The sequence below is a fragment of the Mobula hypostoma genome, chromosome 7 (genome assembly GCF_963921235.1).
Source record: "Mobula hypostoma chromosome 7, sMobHyp1.1, whole genome shotgun sequence".
Lineage (NCBI taxonomy): Eukaryota > Metazoa > Chordata > Chondrichthyes > Myliobatiformes > Myliobatidae > Mobula > Mobula hypostoma.
In genome coordinates, this window is record NC_086103.1 from 156346069 (window position 1) to 156373776 (window position 27708).

General features: G+C 41.0%; 2 protein-coding genes across 4 annotated transcripts in view; both read left to right on the plus strand.

Annotated features, from left to right (window-relative positions):
* LOC134349683 (FRAS1-related extracellular matrix protein 2-like) overlaps nt 1-23018 on the plus strand; it is a 204794-nt gene extending 181776 nt beyond the window's left edge. The window contains exons 18-24 of the mRNA XM_063054368.1: nt 4660-4764; nt 5469-5596; nt 9040-9174; nt 10020-10146; nt 11278-11465; nt 12094-12240; nt 20289-23018. Coding sequence (XP_062910438.1) covers nt 4660-4764; nt 5469-5596; nt 9040-9174; nt 10020-10146; nt 11278-11465; nt 12094-12240; nt 20289-20783 — 1325 coding nt within the window. The 3' untranslated portion in view covers nt 20784-23018. The remainder of the gene's footprint in view (nt 1-4659; nt 4765-5468; nt 5597-9039; nt 9175-10019; nt 10147-11277; nt 11466-12093; nt 12241-20288) is intronic.
* A 2958-nt stretch (nt 23019-25976) lies between these two features.
* The window catches only part of LOC134349684 (high-affinity choline transporter 1-like), a 40167-nt gene continuing 38435 nt past the window's right edge, over nt 25977-27708 (plus strand). Inside the window, exon 1 of one of the 3 annotated variants that reach the window (XM_063054371.1) lies at nt 25977-25994. The gene's annotated coding sequence lies outside the window, so the exon portion shown is untranslated. Of the gene's footprint in view, nt 25995-26274; nt 26953-27708 lie in introns of those variants that run through there. The other 2 variants (XM_063054370.1, XM_063054369.1) reach the window with 2 other exon arrangements.

Sequence of the window (27708 nt, forward strand, 5' to 3'; positions counted from 1 at the left end):
TCATTTGCAAGCACAATTAAATTTAATCAGCTATTGCTTTAAAGTTTTCCCTTACAATTTGGAAACAAATGAAAAAATACATACAAGAAGACATAGCTAATTTTGTTTTTCTTCATAGCCTAAAATAACCATTCAAAATATATTCTAAATACAGTATACAAGTTCCAGACACTTTTACCTCTAATTCACAAGATCACAGCGCGCATTTCACTCCAGGATCTAAGCTAACACTTCATTGCCAGGTGTTGGTCAGTGTTGAAGGATTTGTTCTTTCAATGAAGTCCTGTTTGGTTACTCTGTTTGATATGGTAGATCCAATAGCTGTGTAAAATGCACGGAGGTTTGCTAGTGTACAAAATAGTGACCTTCAATACTATCACAAGCTTATTGATTTGACTGTTCCATGCATTGTTTGAAACTTTCCAATGCACAAATATTTTGTTTATAAAATAAAAGTTGCTGCTGTTCACAAGTTATTTAGGATTTTTTTTCTGTATCACGGTAAAATGTGATACAACACTGTATACCCATAAAAGGTTGACTTGAATGAAAGGAACAGAGGGATCTTGAGGTCCAAGTCCATTTATCCCTCAAGGTTGCCATGCAAGTTGATAGAGTGGTTAAGAAGGTATATGTTGTGTTGGCCTTTGTTAACCAGGGGATTGAATTCAAGAACACAGAGTTAAAGTTGCAGCCCGCTAAAGCCCCAATTAGACCACACTTGGATGCTACCCCACCCAGGATGCTGCCTGGATTAGAGAGCATGTCTTATGAGGATAGGTTGAATGAGCTAAGGCTTTTCCCTTTGGAGTGAAGTGGAATGAGAGATTTGGTAGAGGTGTATAAGATGCTAGGAAGCATAGATAGATTAGACAGCCAGAGACTTTTTCCCAGGGTGGCAATGGCTCATACGAGAGGACATATTTTTAAGATGATTAAAGGAAAGTCAGAGATAAGGTTGTTGCAGGGTGCAGGGAATGCACTGCGGGGGGTGGTAGTAGAGGAAGGTACATTAGGGACAGTTAAGAGACTATGTGGGATGGAAGGGTTAGAATGATCTTGGTGTTGGTTAAGAGGTCAGCCAGCGTAACGTCATGGGCCTAATGACCGAACAGTTCTGTACTGTTCTATGTTCTATGAATAGACTTTAGTCCTTTGTGTAATCCTGAAAACCAGCCCTAGTGTTTGTTGTTAACATTTGTTTTCTAATTCACTGTATTTAGCCCATGGTTGTTGTAATCTTGTAATTCTGATTCAGAGAATACCTGTTTTTTAAATCTGCACACGTTAAAAGATATGTGTTGAAGCAGATTTTTAGAACACAGTAGTGTAAGCGTTGCAAATTTACCTAAATGTACATTGACTATGTGTCGCCAGAGTAACACACATTCTCAAAGGATACAACTGCTGGTAGACAATAATCTATGTGCTAATTATATCTTTAGATTAATTTCTTCTCTGCCCATCGGCAAACTAAGAGAAGAAAAGGGGTCAGAAATGTTTGGTAAAATTATCGAGTAGTGAAGCAAAGTAGTTAAGTTAAAAGTGTTTCTCTTAAACATCTATTTGTATTTGGACTATTTTACTTAATTAGACCATACACCCAAATTAGGTTTATTATCACTGACGTATGTCATGAAATTTGTTGTTTTGTATGCAGGAGCATAGCGCAAGACATAAAAATTACGATTGGTTACTAAATAAATAAATAGATAGTGCAAAAGATGAATAATGAGGTACTGTTCATGGGTTCCAGAAATCTGATGGCAGAGGGGAAGAATCTGTTCTTGAAATATTGAGTGTGAGTCTTCAGGCTCCTGTGCCTCCTCCCTGAGGGTGGTAATAAAAATTTAAAAAATAAAAATTAACACACTCTACACACAAAACTTAATTGATGTAGTTGTTGAAGAGAGTGCAAAAATGGGTCTATCTATCAATTGCAAAAAGACCAGATGTATGGTGATATCCAAAAAGAAGGAGAATCCTATCTGCAGGCTGAGAATAAACGGGGAAGACATAAAACAAGTACAGAACTTTTGCTACTTAGGAAGCTGGGTGACATCAGATGGCAGGTGCGACATGGACATCAAAAGAAGAATAAGGATGGCAAAAGACACCTTTATGAGAATGAAGAGTATACTGACCAACAATAAACTAGGCATGACAACCCACCTCAGAGTACTGAAATATTACGTTTATCCAGTTATGTTACATGGCTCAGAATGTTGGACAATATCTAGTAACATGAGGAAATGAATTGTAGCAGCAGAGACGTGGTTTTTGAGGAGGATGCAAAGAATATCGTGAACGAAACGAATATCTAACGAGAATGTCATGGACAGAGCAAGCACAAAAACAGAAATAATGTATGAGATCATGAAAAGGCAACGTAACTTCATTGGATATGTAATTAGGAAAGAGGAGTTAGAATGCACGGTAATTATGGGAAGGACTGAAGGGAAGAAAGTAAGAGGAAGGCAAAGACAAATGATGATGGAGACAGCAGCCAGAGAACTGGAAATGAATACCAATGAATTGATCCACTTGACCCGAAACAGGAGTGTGTGGGCTATGGCAGTCAAAGCTCAAACTGGGCATGGCACCTGATGATGATGATGCACGTTTCAAACGGAAGACAAATAGAATGTCACTATCAATGCACCTAAACCCACAGTCACCATTGTGGACTTAAGATCAGTTTTCCTGAGAGTGAACACACAGAAAGCATTTGGCCCAAATGGTGTTCCTGGTTGTGTCCTTTGATCCTGTGCAGATCAGCTGGCAGGGGTAGTTTCAGATTTTTTTAACCTGTTCCTGCTTAAATCTAAGGTTCCCACCTCCTTTAAGAATTATTACTACCATCCTGTTGCCTAAGAAAAACAAGGTAATGGGCCTTAATGACTTCTGACCTGTGAATCTGACATCCACCATCACCAAGTGCTTTGAGAGTCCAGTCATGGAACGCATTAACTCCAATCTCCCAGACAACCGCGACCCAATGTGATTCAACTACCGCCAAAACAGGTCTACAACTGATGCCATCTCCATGACCCTACACTCATTTCTGGAGCATCTGGACAGTAAAGGTGCCTATGTTAGACTGCTATGATTGACTACTATAATTCAAAGCACATCGTGAAATTCCAGACCCTGGGAGTCAAAATCTCCCTCTGCAACAGGATTCTTGACTTACTGACCGACAGACTATAATCAATAAGCATAGGCAACATTTCCACTGCAATTATTCTCGACACTGGTGCTCCACAAGGCTGCATGCTCAGCTCCCTACTCTACGCCCTGTGCACTCACGACGGTGTGGCCAGATTCAGCTCTAGCTTCACCTGCAAGTTTGCAGAAGGTACCACTGTAGTGGGCCGTATCACAAATAGTGATGATTCTGAGTACAACAAGGAGATAGAAAGACTAGTGACATGCTGTCACAACAACTGCCCACAATCTCAGCAAAACGAAAGTGCAGGTCATTGACTTAAGGAAGTAGGGCAATGCATGTGCTCCTGTCTACATCAATGGTGCTGAGCTCAAAGGGGTTGAGAGGTTCAAGTTCCAAGGAGTGAACATCACCAACTGTCTGTCATGGTCCAACCATGTAGACATCATGGCCAAGAAATCTCACCGAAGCCTCTACTTCCTCCGAAGGGTTCCGGCCGGAAACGTCGACCGATCTTTTCCACGGATGCTGCCCGACCTGCTGAGTTCCTCCAGCATGTTGTGAGTGTTGCTTTGACCCCAGCATCTGCAGATTATTTTGTGTTAAAGAAATTTGGCATGTCCCAGCTGACTCTTACCAATTTTTATCGATGCTCCACAGAAGGCATCCAATCCAAAGGCATCATGGCTTAGTTTGGCTACTGCGCTGCCCGTGACTGCAAGAAGCTGCTGAGGGTTGTGGACACAGCTCAGTACATCGCGGAAAACAGTTTCCCCTCCAAGAAATCTGTCTACACTTCTTGCTGCCTCAGCTTAGAAGCCAGCGTTTTCAAAGACCCCACATCCAGACTGGACATCCTCACTTCTCCCTTCTTCCATCAGGCAGAAGCTACAAAAGCCTGAAAGCAAACACCACTAAGCTCAAGGACAGCTTCTACCCCACAAGTTATAAGACTATTGAATGGTTCCTTCGTACGATAAAATGGACTTTTGACCTCACAATCTACCTCATTATGACCTTGCACCGTATTGTCTACTGCTCTGCACTCTCTCTCCATTTTATCATTTTACCTTGGACTCCCTCAAAGCACTGTGTAATGATTTGTATGGATGGTATGCAAGACAAGCTTTTCATTGTATTGCAGTACATGTAACAGTAATAAACCAATGGCAATTTCAATTCCTCCTGAATACATCTCAGTGACCAAAATTTCCTTGTTCCTTTGAGTTCATTGAGAGTTCTCCATCGGACTTCGTCACCTCTATGACAGGCAAAACGTGTGTTGCTAACACCCTTTTCTGAATACTGGGCAACCACTATCAAGAGGTGGGCTAGATGAGGTAGGGCCCCATCAAGAATCATGCAAGTCTTGCATCACTGCTTTTGCTGGGCATACATTAACAAGGACAAAAAGTTACCTAACAGATAACATTGCTGCAGTCTGAGCTGAGTTGTCAGTAGGTTTAATGATGTGTGTTGTTTGCCGGCAGGTGCCCTTTACCCAACCAGCATGAGGATCAACAGTGAAGGTCGTCTGGTTGTGAACTTCCGTACCGAGGCACGGTTTCATGGGCTCTTTGTCATGGTGCACCCTGGTGAGTGAATTTCACCTCATGCACAGCTTGTCATTCTGCTTTGCCATTCTGTACTCTCTTTCTGAAGTACTACCATATTAACTATAAGAGAGACTGTTGTTCTTGATTTAATCTTTACAAAAAGTCTTAGAAATTATTCTGTATCATAGCCTGTGTCTGCTTCTGCATACTCGAGCAATGATTTCTGGATTCTAATGAGATGCCAGAATCCTAGCATGCTTTCTCCTACAGGGCCTGAGTTCAGTTTTGATCCCCCTGCAAATAGCTCCACAAATCCAGCACGGGCCTGGGCCCAAAACTAGACGCACCCTGATTTTGTAATTCATGAACTCAAGAGATTCTGCAGATGCTGGAAATCCAGAGCGACACACACAAAATGCTGGAGGAACTCAGCAGGTCAGGCAGCATCTCTGGAAAGGAATAAACAGTCAATATTTCAGGCCAAAACATCTTCATCAGGACTCTGATGTGCTGAGTTGCTCCACCATTTTGTGTGTGCTGCTCCCGATTTGTAATTCAGTCACTAGATAAATTTGTTCTGGCAGAAAAAAAAAATTGAGTAATTTTTATCTTTTGGGAAAGGAAAATATTGTAAAATATTTATGAATAACTCCATGTTATTAATTTTGGTTTTGCAGTGCAGTATAAAGGAAATGTTCTTTTTTTTTTATGTATGGCCTAAAACCGTCCCTGTGCTTTTGCAGCATCTCCTCTCAGTTCCATGGTTATGTCTGCCGATCACCCAGGATTAACCTTTACTCTCAGTTTAGTGCGGAGTGAGCCAACGTACAATCATCCTGAGCAGCAGTGGAGCTTCACTTCAGACTTTGCTGTAAGTCTTTGCAAGTTTAAGCACTGCAACATTGACTGTAATTCCTAGTGAACGTAACACCATAAGACATGGGAGCAGAAGTAAGCCGTCTGGCCCATCGAGACTGCTCCACTATTCCATCACAGCTGATTTATGAATCTCTCAACCCAGTCCTCCTGCCTTCTCCCTGTTACCTAATGCCTTACTGAGTAAGAACCTATCAACCTCCACTTTATACTTAACCAATTACTTGGCCAGCAGAGCCATCTGTGGCAATGAATTCCACAGATTCACCTCCCTCCAGCTAAAGAAATTTCTCCTCATCTCTGTTCTAAGTTGATGTCCTAGTATTCTGAGGCTGGGCCCTCTGGTCCCAGACTCTCCCACTATAGGAAGTATCCTCACCATGTCCACTTTACCTAGGCCTTTCAATATTTGTTATGAAATACAAAGTATTTCATGCAACCATTAAGATGTGGATGAGGATTATCAGTAAATCTCTTATTTCAAAACACATATTCCCCATGCAAGGCTCTTTCAGAACGTAAAGAGGCATGGAATCCAAGGAGACCTTGCTTTGTGGATCCAGAATTGGCTTGCCCACAGAAGGCAAAGGGTGGTTGTAGATGGTTTATACTCGGCATGGAGGTCAGTGACCAGTGGTGTTCCACAGGGATCTGTTCTGGGACCCCTCCTCTTTGTGATTTTTATAAATGATATGGATGAAGAAGTGGGGGGGGGGGTGGTGGGGTTAGTAAGTTTGCTGATGACACAAAAGCTGGGCATGTTGTGGATAGTCTGGAGGGTTGTCAGAGGTTACAGCAGGACATCGATAGGATGCAGAACTAGCCTGAGAAGTGGCAGATGGACTTCAACCCGGATAACTGTGAGGTGCAAACACAAGGAATTTGCAGATGCTGGAAATTCAAGCAACACACATCAAAGTTGCTGGTGAACGCAGCAGGCCAGGCAGCATCTCTAGGAAGAGGTACAGTCGACGTTTCGGGCCGAGACCCTTCATCAGGACTAACTGAAAGATTCTTTCAGTTAGTCCTGATGAAGGGTCTCGGCCCGAAACGTCGACTGTACCTCTTCCTAGAGATGCTGCCTGGCCTGCTGCGTTCACCAGCAACTTTGATGTGTGTAACTGTGAGGTGGTTCATTTTGGTAGGTCAAATATGATGGCAGAATATAATATAAATGGTAAGACTCTTGGCAGTGTGGAGGATCTGAGAGATCTTGGGGTCTGTGTCAACAGGACACTCAAAGCTGCTGTGCAGGTTGACAGTGTTGTTAAGAAGGCATGTGGTGTGTTGGCATTCATCAACTATGGGATTGAGTTCAAGAGCTGTGAGGTAATGTTACAGCTATACAAGATCTTGGTCGGACCACCACTTGGACTGCTGTGTTCAGTTCTGGTCATCTCACTACAGGAAGGACGTGGATACTATAGGGAGAGTACAGAGGAGATTTACGAGGATGTTGCCTGGATTGGAGGGCGTACCTTATGAGAATAGTTTGAGTGTACTTAGCCTTTTCTCCTTGGAGTGACAGAGGATGGGAGGTGACCTGATAGAGGTGTATAAGATGATGAGAGGCACTAATCATGTGGATAGCCAGAGGCTTTTTCCCAGGGCTGAAATAGCTAACACAAGGGGGCAAAGTTTTAAGGTGCGTAGAAATAGCTACTAAGGGGATGTCAGGGATAAGATTTTCACACAGAGTGGTGGGTGTGTGGAATGCACAGCCAGCGGCGGTGGTGGAAGCGGATACAATAGCATCTTTGAAGAGCCTCTTAGATAGGTACATGGAGCTTAGGAAAATAGAGGGCTATGTGCTAGGGAACTTCTAGGCAGTCTCTAGAGTAGGTTACATGGTCAGCACAGCATTATGGGCCGAAGGGCCTGTAATGTGCTGTGAATTTCTATGCTGCATGTTCTATATGTTCCACCTTAGTTGAACTGACCCCATTTCCTGCTGCCCGTGCCCTCATCACACCAAGACCTATTCATCCCTGTGTTTTCTACTGATCCAGCATTATCTCACCCCTGTCTCTTATCCTTGTTTACAATTCCTTCACACATTTGTTTTTCTCTTTCTCAAAAATGACCTTCACTCCGGAATTCTCTGCATTCCTCTATTTGTGCCCTCTTTAGCAGCCTTGAAATCCCCACAGGAAACTTTATCTATCCTGCTTTTAAGATGCCTCTAATAACAAGGCTGTCTAACCAAGCATTTCATAACGTGCAGTAACATCTGTGTATGGGGTGTCTAGAGAGGGGTAGCACCTCTGGTAGCGGGGCCTGCCATGCCCTTTTTCAGGGTAGCTCGTCCACCTTTGGTCCCCACCTGGCACTCAGCCCTCACCTGTGGCTCCAAGTAGCTGTAGCACGCGCAGCAGCCACACCCTGGTAAACCATCTCGGCAGACGGGCCAAACCCCGGTAAACCGTCTCGGCAGACCGACCAAACCGGGTGAGGGTAGCCAACGGGTCTTTGACCCTCGGTGAGGTAGGGGATCTGCCTGTCCCAGCGTGTGAAGTTGGGCCATGGCAGATTGAGCGGAAGAGACCAATTAATAGTCCAACGGTCAAGAAGGCTGGCCAGCAGGCGTGGTGGAGCACTAAGAGCACGACGAGGCACTTAGACGTCCTGGTCATCCACTGCAAGAGGTGGTGATCCCTTTAAACTCACCCGGCAGAAGGCAAAGGCAAACCACTGCTGTAACCTGCCACGAACATGATTTCCCAATATGTCAGATTGGCGCGGAGGGAAATCGCCCGCCAACTGGAAATTCCAGATGCGACCTAACGACAAACATCTACAGTATTCTGTAGATTTCGGAAATCCAGCAAAACGCATATGATATAGGGAGGTACTCAGCAGGTCAGGCAGCATCTACGGAAAGGAATAAAGGGTCAATGCTTTGGGCCAAGAACCTTCATCAGGACTGGAAAGCGGGGTGGGGGGGGGGGGTGGTGGTGAGAAGCCAGAATAAGAAGGTGGGGGTAGGGAAGACTTACAAGCTAGAAGGTGACAGGTGAAGCCAGGTGAGGGGGATGGTGAATGGCTATTTCTGTATATGGGCTTCATGTTAAGTCTTACATTGTTAAACCTAAGTTGTTATTTATTTGCTTGAAAATATCAACTAGGATATCAATGATTTGTTCAGATAAAAGCTCTGAGATGATTTAGTGAAACATTTGGCAGAAAGGAAGCTTATTTATAAAAGATAATGCGTTGCCTGTCCACCAAACGTGTATTTGTTCCTGATCATTAGTCTGATCAGAAGGCTTTTCTAAACTTTTTAAAAAGCTTAATCACAGTAAAAATTCATCAAGGCACTGAGTAAAAGCAATTTAGGGAATATAAATATTGATGTGAAAATATATAAATTTGGAATTAATTTCTAATTTCCATTTGCTTTTTACTGTTGAACCTGATAGTTATCTTCACTTGTTCTAGGTCCGTGATTATTCAGGTACATACACGTTGAAGTTGATTCCGTGTGCCTCTCCCCCAAGCCAGGAGTATACCATACCATTCGTGTGTAATCCAAGGGAGCCGATTACGTTTGATCTTGACATCAGGTTTCAACAGGTACAAAATTATTAGGCAGCTCAAAAGGGGCAGAACGGTAGCATAACGGTTAGTGTAATTGCTTTACGGCGCCAGCGATCACCGACTGGGGTTCGATTCCAGCCGTTGTCTATGAAGAGTTTGTGCTTTCACTCTGTAATGTGTGGGTTACCGCCGAGTGCTATGATTTCCTCCCACGTTCTAAAGATATGCAGCTTAGGGTTGGTAAGTTGTGGACATACGTACTTCGTTGGTGCCAGAAGCGTGCCGACACATGCACAATCCTGGCTGATTTGATTTGATGCAAGATGGCACGTTTCAGTGTACATGTGACAAAAAGCTAATCGTTATCTTCTCAAGACTTCCACGTCATTTGGGATGAGGTAATTGCATGATGTATCCCTGTATCACGACAGATTAATGCAGTTTTGAAGTACCAATGGAAGAAGCAAGTAAGGCTTACCTGAACTATAGGAGGCTTCAGAAGGTTCCAGAAATAGCTTTGCAAACAATCATTTGGCACATTAAATTGGCCACATTTACCCACTGTATACCAGGAAGTTCAGGAGAAAAGTATTGAGATACAAAATGGCAGGATTTGCCAGGGAATCAGTCACACTGAACTTTGTGGAGATCCTGTGGCTGAATATGAGTGTGCTAGAGTTAACAGTAGCTGAGGGACATGTTAGTGATTCTACCTGGTGTGGGATCTGCAAGGTCTTTCACTCAGCAGAATAAGAAATTTATATTTCACTCATTATTGCACTCGTAGTGGTTTTAATGATCTAATGGTTTGCGGTGATTTCAATGTATTTTTTCATACGCTTAATGTTTTATCTTTCATCATTTCCAACTGCATCTTCCAGGTGAGCGACCCAGTAGCTGCCGAGTTCAGCCTGAACACTCAAATGTTCCTACTCAATAAGAAGAGTCTCTGGCTCTCTGACGGCTCCATGGGATTTGGAGAAGGCAGTGATGTCGCTTTTGCAGAAGGTATGCAAGACTGGTCACAACGCTTTGCAGGAACAATAAAACGGGCTAAAACTAAATGTTGTTGTTTTTCAAAATGTAGTTCCCTAACTCAGTCCAGCAAGGTACAGAAAAATAAACATATTAGTCAAATCAGAATTAACAATATTTATTTGACTAGCTGATGTATCTATAATCTCTAGGGGAGTTTTGTCAGGATACATCAAAGTAACACTATAGATTGCTAGATATGATAACATGGAGATTATGTTCCTGGACTGATGGTCTGGAGATCACACAGATTTCACAATAGCAGCTGTAAAATTTAAATTCCCTTTTTAAATGAATCTAGACTCTTTAAAATAATAATACTGATAATGATGTTCATGAAAGTGTTGGTTTGTTGTGAAAACATATTCCTTCGAGGAATTTTCTTTACCCAGTCTGGACTATATACATATACTTACTGGCCACTTGTATAAGCTAATCAGCCAATCCTGTGGCAGTAATTCAGTGTATAAAAGCATGCAGGCATGGTCAAGAGGTTCAGTTGTTTTCAGGCCAAACATCAGAACAGGGAAGAAATGTGATCTAAGTAACTTTGACCATAAAATGATTCTTGGCATCAGATGGGGTGGTTTGAGTATTTCAGAAACGGCTCATCTCCTGGTATTTTCATACACAACAGTCTCTAGAGTTTACAGAGAATGGTGCAAGAAACAAAAATGTCCAGTCAGCATCTGTTCGGTGGGGGAAAGTGCCTTGTTAATGAGGGAGGTTATAGTAGAATAGCCAGACTGGTTCAAGCTGGCAGGAAAACAGCAGTAACTCAAATAACCATGTGTTACAACACTGGTGTGCAGAAGAGCATCTCTGAATACACAATTCATCAAACGTACTTTTCTCAATTCTTCTACAGGAGATACCTAATAAAGTGGCCACTCTAGATATTACTCTAGCTCTGCATCTGTGTGGTTGACACTTAAATGCCTTGTACTGTACTTGTGTCAGTAAGAGTAAAACTGATGAAGCATTGCACTGCATATAAAATAACAAGAAAGTATTTATTTACAACTGGAGAGGAGGTAGCTTGGTCACATGCACCAGAGGTGAAAGTCTCACCACGTTCCTGACTGAAGTCCATTTCTCGTGCAGGATCAGTTGTCTATGGACGTGTGATGGTTGACCCTGTGCAAAATCTGGGAGACTCGTTCTTTTGTAACATTGAGAAGGTATTTCTGTGTACTGGAGCTGACGGATATGTTCCCAAGTACAATCCACCAAATGCTGAATATGGCTGTCTGGCCGATTCACCTTCTCTCTTGTACAGATTCAAAATTCTGGTAAGTCAGTTAATCGCTTCCTTTTGTGCTGAGAGAATTCAGCAATTCTGCTCTATTACCCCTGTGTATTGTGACTTTTTAAAATATCCCTGTTCCTCTTCATAATGTATTGTTAAGCCCGCAGCCAACCCCTCTCTATTACCTTGTACTGCACTGCACTATAAACACTTTAAACCAATTTTATAATGTTGTTTACATTGTAAATACATGCTGGTATTTATGTACATTTTATTCTATATCTGTACTCTAACCTCTAACTTTATTTTTATGGAGTTCTTTATTCTTTATAATCGTTGAATGGTGTTTTTCGTTGCACATCATACCTTGACACTCCACAGCAGATTCCTAATACATGTAAATGTATTTGGTGAACAAAATTGATTCTTGATCCTTGATTAGGAGGCTCCTTGATTTTGTAAATCGTGAATGTACCGTTGACAAAGATAGATAAATAATGTTTTGAGGAATATAAAAAAAAGTAACTGAGCAAATCAACTATTATGCCACTTGAGCATATTTTGTTTCTGTTTTGGATTGGGTTGCTTTTGGCCCAGTATAATTTGTCTTCACAGTTACAGCTTTTTTTCCACTGACATGTGAACAAAGCTTCTGCTCTTTGTTATAACAGGATAAGGCCCAACCTGAGACACAGGATCCCTTCTTTGGAAATGTGGCATTCAATGCTAGACTTGCCATTGATGACGCTGAAGCCCTGGCGCTTGCCACACAGCCTGGCTCTGATGGCTTCCGTTTGGATTCCTCTCCACTCTTCCAGGTATGAAGTAGATTTCAATGGGTGTGTGCTGTGCAGGCAATTATCAGTGATACCTCTTCCTTAAAACCAGTTAGGAGGTTCTTTGTGCTGTTTTATTAAGAAAACAATGGAATATGTCATTATTTCCCATTCTGAATTGCATTATGTCATTACATAATAGAGTGGATTATGGTTAATTGGGGCAGCCACTTATTCATAAAGAGAAAACACTAATCATGAAAATTGCCAGGAATACCTTCAATTATTTGGGACACTATGCCACCTCATCGAGGCAGGAGGCTATTGCCGAACTAGCTTCAGTCACGCGCACTTGTGTTGCCGTTAGATGCCACACAATTTTTCCTACACAGAGCAAAGTGTTTTTAAATAGTGTCAATAGTGTGTGTTTGTATTGAAAAAGAAGCCATTTTTTTCGCTGATAGTAGGCGAGAAATAAGCATAAGACAATTCTGATCCGTTTTGCTCACAGCGGTTTCAAGCATTCAGGCTTGGAGATGCCAGAAACAGCCGAGAGTGAAAATAAAACAATTTCACTACTTCAATAAGTTAGAAACTGTGTAGAATTTGAAGGTATCGACAGTCATCTTGTAGGTTACAATGAAAAAGAAGATTTGGAGGATGCAATCATTGATAGCATCATATGAAGGTAGTCCATTATCTCCACTTGTTGTCTGCATTGATTTTGTTCCTTGCGTACACTGGATCAATAGCTATTAAGGACTAATACATAGTTTTATAGTACTGTGGTAATATTGGTAGTATTCTAATTTGTTCTGTATTTCATTTAAATACATATGTTGTTACTCAGCTTGTCTTTTTTATACCTTCTTCACTATTTCCCTGAAACTTTGGCTAATTGGAGCAGCCGCTTAATTGGGTTGTTCTCGTTGTGTCCCAATTAACTGGAATCCACTGGGTTTTACTTCAGTCATATTTTACTTAATATACTGTGATGTTAATAGAGTCTTCATTTAATTGCATTGTTGTTCTGTGCATGAAACTTATCACCAGATAATACATCACACGGTACTGGCCACCTAACCCACTTGTGGTCATGGCTTAGGGGTGAAAGGTAAAATGTTTAAGGGGAACATGAGGGGGGACTGCTTCACTCAGAGGGTGGTTAGCATGTGGACTGAGCTGCTAACAGAAGTGGTGGATGCAGGGTCAATTTCAACATTTAAGAGAAATTTGGATAGGTACGTGGGAGGGAATGGAAGGGGTATGGAGGACAAATCCCATTTCTATAGTGTTCTATGACTCTGACTTTATGAATTTATTTAATGCCAAATCTATTGCCTATGATGTGATTTTTTTTTTCTAATGTAGACCATAAAACATAGGAGCAGAAATAGACCATTTGACCCATTGAGTCTCCTCCCCTATTCTATCATGGATGATTTATTATTCCCTCAACCCGATTCTCCTGCCTTTTTTCCACTTAAATCCTATCTGGAAAATCACAAGATATTAATCCAATTATGAATATATAGCATCATTTGTCAATGTACTTTTTACCACCATCCAAGGCTGTTTTGTGCAGCATTCATAATTTAATTTGAGAAATTGATTGGCTTTAGTCTTTACCGTTCTGCTTGGTGTCCTGGATAAAGTGTCCTCTGACAGAACATCAGTTGGACATACTTATGTTCTAATTCTTTGCTAATGTGGTTCAGCATTCCATGCGGTTTAATGGTCTGCAGGGACAGATTTTTTTCCATCTATACGTAAAACAAATTTGTTATTCTTTCCATGCAAAATCTTGCACTCACTGAAACAGACTTGTTTCAAATAACCCATTTACAAATTTTCTACAGCATCCACACTAGTCAATACCATCTCTGAACTGAAATTATGAATCCAGATTAGTTAATATAGATGATAAATAATGGGCACATCAGTATTATTAATGAAGCGTACTTGCTCATTACTCCAGCAAGTATGACCAGCTCTTCTATCCAGTTCTTTATCCGTCTTTTGCTACACACACAGATCTATGCTTACCTATTCTTACCTGAAGAATTTCATTGGACACCATGGATGGAGTGTGTTGGGATGCTACTGTCAGTGATAATTTACCAGATGACATTCTAATAATGCTGCTGTAACAGGCTGGGTTGTTCAGACCCAATCATTCCAGTGTCCAAGAGATGTGGTAATAAGTGAGTAAGCACAACAAAGTAATTTAAACCCAGTTTATTACCATAAAATGGAAAGTACAAATAGATCACATTAAATTAGATTAGATTAGATTCAACTTTATTGTCATTGTGCCGAGTACAGATACAAAGCCAATGAAATGCAATTAGCATCTGACCAGAAGTGCAAAAGAATAGTGTTATTTACAAAATCACTGCAAATAAAAAGTAAGTGTTACTGCACACAAATATAAAAGTACTGAGACAGTACAATCTGGGTGCAATACCGCTTAGCGCTGTGATGTGAGGTTCAGCAGGGTTACAGCCTCAGGGAAAAAGCTCTCCCTATGCCTGCTGGTGCGGGAGCAGAGGCTCCTGTAGCGCCTACTGGATGGGAGGAGAGTAAAAAGTCCATGGCTAGGGTGAGATGCATCCTTCATAATGCTTTTCGCCCTGCCCAGGCAGCGTTTATGGTAGATGTTCTCAATGGTGGGCAATTGGGTGCTGATAATCCATTGGGCAGTTTTCACCACGCGCTGGAGTGCTTTGCGGTCTGATAGGAGACAATTGCCATACCACACTGAGATACAGTTGGTGAGTATGCTCTGAATGATACAGCGGTAAAAGTCCGTCAGTACCCTGGGACAGAGGTGAGCTTTCTTCATGCTCCGCAGGAAATAAAGGCACTATTGTGCCTTTTTGATCAGGATGGAGGAGTTCAGGGACCAGGTGAGATCATCGGAAATGTGGACACCAAGGAATTTGAAGCTTGATACACGCTCCACTACAGCTCCATTGATGTAGATGGGAACGTGAGTGTGACTCCTGGCATGCCTGAAGTCTACAATGATCTCCCTGGTCTTCTGGATGTTAAGGGCCAGGTTGTTATCGGCACACCACACAGCCAGATGCTGGACCTCGTCCCTGTAGGCCGTCTCATCATCCCCTCTGATCAAGGGATCATAAAATACTACACAGCAAATCACAAAAATTTCTGGTCCCTCGCTTTCTGGTCACCACTTGGTTGATATCGAGGGAACCCCAATTCCAACTTGTGATCCAATGCACTGATTGCGATTCCGGTCTGGGTGAAGTTCCAACGAAATCTGGGAAGTTCCTCCACGTACTGTTTACAAGTTTCACAAGTGCAGTTCATCAAGAGACAGACAAATCCTTTGTTCTCCTGCCAGTGGTTTCCTTCAAACCACACATCTTATCTGTCAGCTTACAACTTCCTCTGGAGAGGAAGACGAGTATGTCACCCCCATTATCTACACTCCTGGCAGAACTGAATCAGCTCTTGATCGGTGTGTTCAATTCCAACAAAAGGAATTGATTGTCCTGTCATTAACAAAATGGGAGTACCTCCTTTCAAGGGGTGGCTGTTCAAATTATACAAAGCACGGTAACCATTCAGATAAGTATGGACAGGAGTAAGTAAGTGAATTGGCTGGTTTAATAGGCCATTCATTTGTTCAGTCAGGTCACTGGCCTGAGGACAATAGAGAACATGAAAGACCCACCGTATACCATTAGAGGCAGCCCACTCTTGTACCCTAGAACCTGAAAAATGTGAACCATTATCAGATTGAATTTAAAGGGGATTGCTGTATGTAGAAACAAGGTGTTCTAATCCCTTCAGGGTACCATCCTGATTAGCTTTAGCAGTAGGGATTGCCGTCAAAAGGCCAGAATAGGTGCCCGCCATAGTGAGGAGAGACTGGAATCGCTTCTGTAAAGGAAGGGGACTGACATAATCTATTTGCCAAATCTGAGCAGGGTGCACCCACAGTGAATGGTATTCAAAGGTCATTTTAGAATGTGCTGGCTCTTAATTTGGAAACATAGCCCTCAATTCCCTACCGCTGTACGAGCTATATCAGTGGGAAGGAATAATCCCCTCTGCTTAGACCATTCCATGGTACCCTGTACCCTCAAATGACCAGAAAATTCATGGGCCCACGGAGCAAGTGACAAGAGCAAGATTTGTGTCAACAAAAGCGGGTTTGTCAGCAATGTTGTTAAATCTTGTCATCGGCAAATTATCTTTCAAATGGACGTCGACATGATAAACTGTAATGATAGCATGTAATGATCAGCTCCAAATGTCCTTCCATAACTCCACTCTCCATTGCAGATGCCCTACAACAGTATAAGACCACTGGCTCACTAGACAGCAAGTCCATTAGCAATAGCCCAAGCATCAGTCTAAATATGGGCTTCTCTGGTTTCGGGCATAATGACTGTATGCACTGCTACAAGCTCTACATATTGACTCAAGCCATCAGAGCCTTTCTTCTTCAAAACTTGTTGGGCGAGAGGCTCAAGGGCAGCCTTCCCACAGCAACGACCATTCTTCCATATCACAGAGCCTTGGATAAACCAAGCCTGCTGCTGCTGAGCAGGAGTTAGAAGGTCATAGGGAACGCCCCATGCAACAGGGGACGCTTTGATTGGAGTAGCTTCAGGATGGGTGACGTAGCCTAAGGGGACTCAGCGACCACCTTCATGTATTTTGTTAGTTCTGTCCAATCCCTTTGACACCCGTTTGGAAATAAACCACTTCCACTTGACGATAGAAATCTGTTGTCCACACCCTACCCATCAGAGAGTACCCGTCCCATAGTGGGAAGTTCAGGACGTAGAGAGATGAGGGAACTCCCCCATCTCGGCTTCAGTCTCTACTGAAGCCCAGAAGCAGGCCAGAAGTCATTTCTCAAATGCAGTTTACCTCGTGGCAACATCAGGATGTTTTCAGAACTGCAAACCCAGAGGCATATTTTTTCCACCACACTTCTGCCATAGACTCCAGACAGCCACATCATCTTTAACAGAAACCTGCAGCTCAAATGGGGGCCCCTCTCTGTGAGGCGACTTGAGTAAGGCAGTGGCCACGACCTCCTGTGCAGCCTCAAAAGCTGATGATTGCTTGGGACCACATAGAAGAGTGAGGTTCTTTCCGGTCACAGCATGCAAGGGTCAGAGGAGCATAGTTAAATAGGCTATGTGGCCAGTATCCCAAAAAGCCATCAAAGTGTAGGGCTTCTTGTTTTTTTTGTAGGGGGTGCTATGTCTAGGATCTTACTTCTGACTTTATTGGGAATTATCCTATCACCCTTGGTCCATTGTATTACTAGAAAATGAAGAGTTGAAGCTGGGCCCTGTATTTCATCGGGCTTAATTTCCCATCCCTTTGATTGCATGTGATCAATCATGTATTAAAGGCTTTGGAAACCTCCTCTTCATAGAATTCCTGCAATAGCACATCATCTATATAGTGATCTCCTTTGATGCTGGGAGATAGAACACTTTCATGCAAATCCCATGTCACCACACTATGGTGAATAGTTAGGACTATGGGCAATCTTCTTTTGAAGTCTTGAATTCCACAATTTTACAACTGTACAATTTTATATTTCCTTACCACGTTATTATAATGTCATCTAGAAAGAGGCCATGCACACATCAAGTCTAAAATCGATTTCCAATCATTCCCAACAGTTCCAATGCCCTGCTTCTTTCTCCATGGATTGCCTATCATGTAACCCTTCATTAAACACCATCATTCCTACAGTAAACACGAGGAATTCTGCAGATGCTGGAAATTCAAGCAACACACATCAAAGTTGCTGGTGAACGCAGCAGGCCAGGCATCATCTCTAGGAAGAGGTACAGTCGACATTTTGGGCCAAGACCCTTCATCAGGACTAACTGAAAGAAGAGCTAGCTCGAAACATCGACTGTACCTCTTCCTAGAGATGCTGCCTGGCCTGCTGCATTAACCAGCAGCTTTGTTGTGTGTTGCATCATTCCTACAGTCCTGATTGATAAGCTACAGATCCTGGGTCACTGTACCTCCCTCTGCAACTGGATCCTTGACTTCCTAACCAGAAGACCACAGTCTGCGGATTGATAATAATATCTCCTCGCTGGCGCACCTCAGGGATGAGTGCTTAGCCCACTGCTCTACTCTTTCTATACACCATGACTGTGTGGCTAGGCACAGCTCAAATACCATCTATAAATTTGCTAATGATACCACCACTGTTGGCAGAATCTCATATGGAGATGAGAGAGTATACAAGAGTGAGATATACCAGTCGGTTGAGTGGTGTCATAGCCCTCAACGTCAGAGCAAAGAGCTGATTGTTGACTTCAGGAAGGGTAGGACAAGGGAACACGAACCAATCCTCATAGAGGGATCAGAAGTGGACAGAGTGAGCAATTTCAAGCTCCTGGGTGTCAAGATCTCTGAGGATCTAACCTGGTCCCAACATATTGATGCAGCTATAGAGAAGTCGAGACAGCAGCTGTATATCATTAGGAATTTGAGGAGATTTGGTTTGTCACCTAAAACATTTGAAAACTTCTATAGGGCATTCTGACAGGCTGCATCACTATCTGGTATGAGGGTGGGGGAGGGCCATTACACATGTTCGAAAGAAGCTACAGAAACTTGTTAAATTAGTCAGCTCCATCTTGGGTACTAGCCACCGTAGTATCCAAGACATCTTCAAACAGCGGTGTCTCAGAAGGCAGTGTGCATTATTAAGGACCCCTGTCACCCAGGACATGCCCTCTTCTCATTGTTACCACCAGGTAGGAGGTACAGAAGCCTGAAGGCACACACTCAGCAATTCAGGAACAGCTTCTTCCCCTCTGCCATCCGATTCCCAAATGGTCTTTGAACCCATGAGCACTAACTCACTTTTTTTATTATTTGTTTTAGCATTACTTTTAATTTAACTGTTTAATATACAGTACATATATATACTTACTGTAATTGATTTACTTATTTATTCTTTTCTATATTATTATGTATTGCTTTGTACTGCTGCTGCTAAGATAATAAATTTCATGACATATGCCAGTGATAGTAAACCTGATTCTGATTAGCGCATTAAAAATAGAAAAGGAACAGACGGCACAGCATTAGGAGCCTGCTCTGCAATTTAGTACCTTCAATAATCTTTGACATCTATCTTGCCATCTTTGCCTTTCACCCTTTACAGCACAGTGCAAAACTCTTGCTAATTCTCTTTTAAAAGATGCCCTCTTGTCAGATGTTGTGTAAACTGCAAGCATATGCTACCACTCTACTTTCACCAGATCTCTCTTGTGCTGTTGAAATCAGCCTTCCCTGAATTTGGGATCTTAACTTGAGGACCAACCTTATTCCTTTCACTAGTTACCTTGAAACTTACAGAATTAATGTCACTGTTTCCACAGTCTTGCTCATCTAAGTATTCCCAGCCTTCCCTAAAAAAAAGTAATTTATCCTTGTCTGTGCTGAATATCTGATCCCTCATCTAGTTCTTGCAAAGGAATAACTTCTCACCATCTAGTCTGCCAAGCCTTGTAAGAACTTTGACTTTTCAGTAAGATCATCATTCCTTCTTTGAAATTTCAAAGAGTTCGACTCAATCTCAGAAAAGGTAAAGCTTTGTGCTCCCATCTACACTACTTAATATGACACCAAATGGGATATCACCTGTACACTTGGATAAGCAACTTACTTTGCCTTAAAAAGTTAATGTATGGGGTGAAAAGCTCAAGTCCCAGGCAAATACAATAACAAAATAAAGCAAACAATTAATTTTTACAAACCAAATAAATCATAAGGAATTTTTTTTGTTTCTAATATTTAATGATTACATACATACAGGGAACAGTATATACTTAAGACATGTAATCTGCCTGAAATTAATTGTTAATATGCCAACACAGAATATCATAAATGTTCTATGCGTACAACTATTAGTGGCTACTGACACCTTCTGATGAAAAAATAGGTCATTTTAAAAGTCTTTCTTTTAAACTAGTTGCAAACCTATCTTTTGCTCATTTAGTTTTCTCTTCATTTTAATAAAGCCTGACATACAATAGCTACATGTTACCTTTTACCTCTAGGTTGCTGCTGGGCGAGAGTGGTATATTCATACCATTTACACTGTGCGGTCCAGGGAAAGTGCTTCCAGAGGGATTGGAAAACGAAGTTTGGAATATCATATTCTGTCACACTCTGAAAACTGGAGCTCAGGTTCACGTCAGCGTCGATCAGTCAGGGAAGCTTCAGCACTTGCTGAGAACATTGGCGTTGAGAACAACCGAGGAACTAACATCCAGCATATTGCTTTGAACCGGAGCGATAGGAAGCAGGTCGTTGAGAAAGTGATTTTCCCTGAAGGAGCTGTTGCTAAGTCACCAAATGATAGAGGTGACCAAGATGGCAATATTCCCATTATTGCAGGGATTGCTGCCTTGTTACTAGCTATTTGTGTCATCATTATCATCATCCTTATGCTGAAACGGAAGAAGCAATCAGGTAAGGCTGAATACAGGAAATCACCCTGCGACAAGATTATGACTGCACAAAATTATCACAATGATAGTTCTGAGGTTTGAATACCTCGCAGCTAGAGTTCAGCCAACCACAAAGTGCCTCAGAGGACTTGATCTGTGCCTTATTACAAAGACCGGAACTTTATTTATCCAATGAACATTGACACAAGTCTCCAACTGTTGAAACTTGAATGTTTGGCTTTGGAAGCCATGCACATTGTATTCACTGAAACTCGATCAAGGGTCTCCAGTATCATCTTTTGCACAGAATTCAGCAAGTGACCTGAAATGCGCTGTGTACCAAAAAGGCACAGTATGAACTGCAACACAGGAGGGTAGTGGGAGGGGAGTCTATACTTTTATAAGATAGTATTTTCACAAGTCAGGATTAAAAGACAAAGGTGCTAAGTTGTCCTCCTGCTGAAAGGAGATTTATTAACTTGTGTAGATGATGGTAAAAACTGGCGGTGCAGTAGATAAAAGGCTCAATATATCACATTTTTAATTTTGCTTTTTTATTTCAGTCCACAAATGAATTAGTGACCATTTTATATCAGATTCTTGCAACTACAGTAGGTGCATGTCTAATAGACCCACCACTAATGAAGTAAATACATTACCCATTTTACACCATTTAGCTCAGAAAGAATCAAATACAGAGGAAAGTAACTTATATTGTTGCGCTCACTGGATAAAAGTTATTCAACTAAAAAAAATGTTTATTAAATTTTAGCTGTTTGGTCCACCTAAGAAGATTGAGGTGCTTTAATTTCATGCCAGTAATTTCTAAGTTATCTACCTGGTGCTTTCATGTTGTGTATTCTTTTTTAGAGTTTCTTGTGCAGGCTCTGTTTATTCTGGTTATATTTTGTTTTGCTTTTGACTGCAGCAAGTATATGTACGACATGTGTGCCACCATCATCAGTTGCAACTAATACCTTGTGCTACATGCAAGGATGGTGGGTGTAAAATATTCAAAGGGCCAGGTTCAGGGTACATAAAGTCTTGAATGACACAAGGATATGAACTCCTTAAGTTTAAAATAAAAGCACCACATCATATTCTTGTTAACAAATGTGAAAAAATTTGCCTTGGGCCTTTTCCTTGAGTTTTCTCCTTATCTACAGAACAGGGTTAGACCAGGATCTGGTAATCTCTGCACTGAATAATATTAGACTGAATAATTAAATATGTTATAGTTCTGTGCAGCCTAGACTAGAGTGGTCACTGTACCCATCTGGCACATTGATACCATAACGTCATAGGACTTTTATTAATAAAAGCCATGGTGAACCTATTACGCTGTGATATTTGGGCATAATTCTAATTTGTCTCGCCAAGTATGTTCCATCAGTATATAATCACCAGGGATTTACCATTTAATTATAGAGTTAACAATCATCTATCCATAAACAAGCCCCTTTATGATATTGATCCACACTTCTTTTCAATTTTGCGTGAATATGTTAATGTTCACACATGAAATGTTACATTCTATTATGATCATACCAACAACACTGGTAACTTGATTTTATGTGAGTCTGCAGGGTAAACATTATTATTTTAATGTAGGTTTTGTAACAACATATTAGACAAATGTTGCTGTGAAAATGCTTTAAAGTGCACATCTAATTGAGGCTCCATGACCATTTTGTGTATAAGCCACACATTCACTGATATAATTCACTGCTCATTCTGAGATTTCTAGTTCCTGCCTTTTTATGAACCATCTATTTCCAGTTCATTTTTTAAAATAGCATGTATGTATTGTTCTTTGTGTACTACTGTATTCAAATTATTTGGAATGGGCAAACTATGCAACCTACAGCAAAAAAAACATTTAAAATTTTCAACTTGTTAAAATTACAATATCTCTCATCTATTTTGTTTGGAACCATTTTTGTATTCAACTGGGAGGCACTAGGAACTGCAGCAAGATTAGTGGATATTAGTTTTCTGGGGAGTATCTTTCTTGATTTCATTGTAAGTATTTGTGCCATGCAAAAAGAACATTTGTAAACAGAAATCACTTATAGAAATGATGTGGAAGTTGCATTTAAACACCACGTCATTTTAACCTTCCATTGGCTTATTTTTTAGTTTTGCTCATATTGCAAACAAATAAAATATTTGTTCTCCTATTTTTACTGAATAGCATTGATTTTAAAAGAATAATTGTTCAAAACTTTCTCAAGTGTCATGCATCTTTGTTTCAATGCTCTGTGCAATAAGATTGTGTCTAATTGAATTTGAAAACCTAACAGTTCCGTGTAAATAGTATTATTTATCAGAGGTTGCACAGAGACCCACTCAAAAATCACCATCCTGTTTCATTTATAGATGAAATGGCATTGTTTAACAAGTTACTTTTAAGGTAGTTCATGCGTGGCGGAAATATAGAAAGATTGTAAAAGTAATAGAAAATTTTAAAAAAGGCATATATTGGAAATCTGAAATAGAAATGACAAACAATGTAAATATTTGGCAGCTAGGGCAACATCTGTAGAGAGAGAAAGAATTCAGGTTGAAGATCCTTCATTTAAAATAAAACTTAGTTATATACTTCCAGCCAACTCTTCAAATCGACAAATGTATACTCTCTATAACATTTAAGAAAGTCTTAGATAGGCATATGGATAATAGGGAAAATTACCATATGGAAGAGGGAAAGGTTAGATTGATCTTAGAATAGGTTAAAAGGTCAGTACATTGAGGGCCAGAGAGACTGTTCTGTGCTGTACCATTCTAGTTCTTGACCCAGACTTATTTATCCTACATAGTTAGACAGGTCAGAGGGATGAATTGTAAGTTATAATAGGGCAAAAATGGCAATGTTTTCTTGGAAGTGTTCCAGGTCCACTTGCACAAGCTGGCTGAAAGTACAACAAAGTTCCATTCCAATGGGTTAAAAGGATTGAAAATCGGGTGAACCACAGCAATACCTGAGAGCAGCTTTATGGAAAACCTTTGACCTTTGCGTGTGATTGGTTTACAATTGCTTTAAAAACAAGCAAGCTTACAGATAAATGGAAAATACTCGGCAAACAAGGTAAGACCTGTGAAGAGAGAAACAGTTAATATTTCAAAATGATGACTTTTTGCCGGATTGGGAAGAAGTTTTAAACCTGTTAAAGATGGTAGAGAAAGAAGGATGTCAAAGAGAATAAAACAGAAGGTTTATGATAGGAGGAAGTAACAGCAAAATTGGTGGTGCCAGCTAAAAGGGAATGATAAACGTTAATGAATATTGAAAGGTATAGCTGCAGGAATGTAAATAGTAGGAGATTAATTAAATCCAAAATTACTGGAATAGAGGGGGAAACTGGATGCAATGTACCGGCTGACCATCTGAAATTGGCTAAATTCTCCTGGTAATTTCAGATTTGATTCACCATCTCCTACTTGTGCAATGATGCCCTCAGTTACTCACTACCCTTGACCACCACTTTTCGGCATCTGTCACAGGAATAAATTACTAGGAAGCCCGAGGAAAAGATTAAAGGATCTGAAAACTGCCTTCGGAAATGCAACATCCCCACTGGCTCCTGAATATTCCTGGCCCATGCTTACCCCTCAGTGAAGAAGTGGCATTAAGGATGGTTTTGAGCATCTCAAGTCTGTGCACTAGGTGCACACCAAAGGCATGCATGAACACGAGAAAGAGTGCACCACCTCATGAATCACCTACCCACCCACCCTGTCGGACTTTCCTTTCATGTCTTTGGGGTGGGAAGGTTGATATTTTGTTCTCACATTGGCCACATCATACAACATAGTACAACGCAGTACAGGGCCTTTGTCCCACAATGTTTTGCCTACCGACATAAACATCAGTCAGCTCAGAACTCACAGAACTGAAGAGGAAGAAAGTCATTCTTTACCCTGAGGAAGAATGAAGGCATCACAAAGTGTTCAGACCTTTATGAGGAAATGATTTATACAATTACTGTTTGACATGATCCAGTATCCAAGTTTAGATATTGTGGCAGTCAATTCAACAGCTTGTTAAAACTCTTGGTAGACTTTTAAACTGATGCCTAATGAAGCTGGCAGCTATATATGAACACCAACCGTCTGCTGGAAATATATAAACAGCTAATCAAATATTCTGCTGTACAAACTGAAATCCTATGACTGCCATAAACCATAACAGACAAAAAAAGTCTGTGAATAACTATGACAACTAATTGTGGATCTGTGAAGGAATTTCATCTGGATAAATTGAGAGGAAATAGAAAAATTAGATTGGGAAGACTACTGTATATCTACAAAGAAGCCATTTAGCAGGAATAACTTCTGAAAACAATTAAATTCTTGATAAATTCCTATATCTCTGAAAGATTCCGTTGTTAGTTGTTTTTAATTCAGGCTTTCTTAACTATCATTTGAAAACTCCTTACTCCATTATGAATAGAAGTACATTAGCTGATTTTAATTACTGCAAGGCAAGTTCAAAAATTTTGCTTACTTTGCTATTTTTAGGGAGGAAAATAAATGTCAAATAAATCATCTGAATTTTGGATTTTATCTGCTTAGCAAAAGAAACCAAATAAGCATTTTCTTCCCTCAAATCAAAATCAATCATTTGTCACCAAAAGTGTTTGTATTCTTTCCCTTCTAACGGTCTGTGCATATATTATTTGCAGCAATAAGGTTGCAAAGGAATATCTTCAGGCTCAGTCAATGATCCACCAGGAACAATTCAATCTGACTGAAGTAATTTGATTTTTCACGTGCTTCCGAGTTTCACTGATGCTCAGTACTGTGCCATGTTTGGGGAGGAATATTTTTCTACACCAATTGGCGGAATTCAAACAATGAAGGCTGTCCTGAAATTTTACCCAATCATATTGGTTTTGAATCATCTGTTCCCTTATGGCTTGTGAAGATTCTTTCAATCTTCAGCTGTTGCAGTCAATTCTGATCAATCTGCTGTAGGTGTGTAGGATATATCTAATACTGGTCTTGATCCCAACTGTGTGGGTTTAGTAGAACTTAACAGGATTATAACAGTGTACTGTGGTGTGCACCAAGCACCTAATCTCTGACAGTCCAAAAGTCTAACTCCTTGATAGTCTTGTGGTGACTAAGAAATTCTTATAATTCTTGCTAGTTCTAGTGGAAATTTTCAGAAGTGGTGAGCAACTAGCAGTTTTGTGTATCTGCCCCCGAGGAGATAAGTGAAGAGGGAATCAAGAGTGATGTTCTACATTCATTTCTGATCTCTGTCAGCTCGTGTTGTACCTGTTTGAATCCGTGCAGCATTGTCTGAAGGTAAGCTGTTTCTTTGTTGGAGTACTGGATATATCTAATGACATGTTTAAACTTAACCATGCATCACAGAGAAAGGATATGAATCGGATTCCTGGTAACACATTGCATGTGTTCTTCTGCAGTACAAGTATTCAGCTTGTTTCTCCATTTGTAACGTGAAAATCCCGGTGGATTAAAGGAAGTCTGGGGAACCTGCTTGATCATAAACATGAGCAAACACTATAGATGATGTGCTTGAACTATATGGGTAATGGAAATAACGCAGATTGTGCCTGCCTATCCCAAACATGGTTAAGCTCTGTAGTATGCATTTGAATCCCAGCTAGAAGTCTATAATATGATCTTTGTCTATGGTTAACCGGGCAGATGTGCAGCCTGTGGCTGAACAATAGGAATATGTCATTAGCAGGTTGCTTCCAGAAGCTCATTCCAAATATTAGAACAGTTTCCAGTTGTGGTGTGATACAATAGTGAAATATTCTCATGTTTTCAGAAGTACATGTAAGTGGGTTTCGACTTTTATATTACTGCGGAGGCTAATTAAAATGATGTCTTTGTTATGTTAATCTGGGGAATGCGGCTTTGTTGTGTTAAACACTGAGAAAGTTTGCGCTAACAGTTTGTTTTTGCTTTAGAGTGTGATAAGAGAGTGCTATTAACCAATTGGGATAGTTGTTATGGTTTTGGTGTATTTGAAGATACTGTATGCGCGGGGTTTTGGGGCAGAAGACGGGAGAGCGAGACAGAGGATGGACCAGGTGCTGTGAGCCCGCTAACGAGGTTGGACCCCGAGCGGGACGTTTGGTGAGGAGACGGAGACGGACTCGTGTGGAGCGTCTGGTCGACCACCGTTGTTGGTCCCAGGCGGCCGGTCGAGGTGGTCCGAGGGGTCGCAGGGTGAAGAAGAAGGTCCTTGAGCTCCAACAGTTTTGTGCACGAAGAGATTGAACTTTGATAAGTGTGGCGCCTTTTATTTTCCTTTTATATTTTATTCTCTTTTAATTATATAGTTTCAGTAATATCTATAAACTGTAAATCATTTAATTGCATCTGGTGTATTGTCTGTTATTTGGGCGAGGTGGGGTACCTCACACAGCATCCACACAAACGAATTATCCAGTTTGGTGGGGCCGAGGCTGTTTCCCTAGACGACAGCGAGCCAAGCGAACCTGAGGGTGGCCGGGGGGCTACCTACATTAAATACACAATATTGCACTGTAATTGCAGAAGTTTTATGTCACTGATATAATGCAGAATTATTTTAATCAACTTCCTGATAGTGATCCAGACATAACCCTAAGGCCTTAAACATAGGAGTAGAATTACACCATTTGGCTCATCAAGCCTGCTCCACCATTTGATATTGGCTGCTTCATTATCCCTCTCAACCCCATTCTCCTGCCATCTCCCTGTAATATTGATGCCCTTACTAATCAACAATCTATTAATGGCAGCATTAAATTCACCTGATGATTTGGCCTCTACGGCTGCCTATGGCAAGTTCCACAGACTCACCACCATCTGGCTAAAGAAATTCTTCCTCATCTCTGTTCTAAAATGGTGTCCTTCTATTCTGAGGCTGTGCCTTCTGGTCCTAGACTCCCCCACAAACCAAAGCATCTCCACATCCACTCTATATTGGCCTTTCAACATCTGGTAAGTTTCAATGAGGTCCCTCTCATCCTTCTAAACTCCAGTGACTATAGGCCTAGAG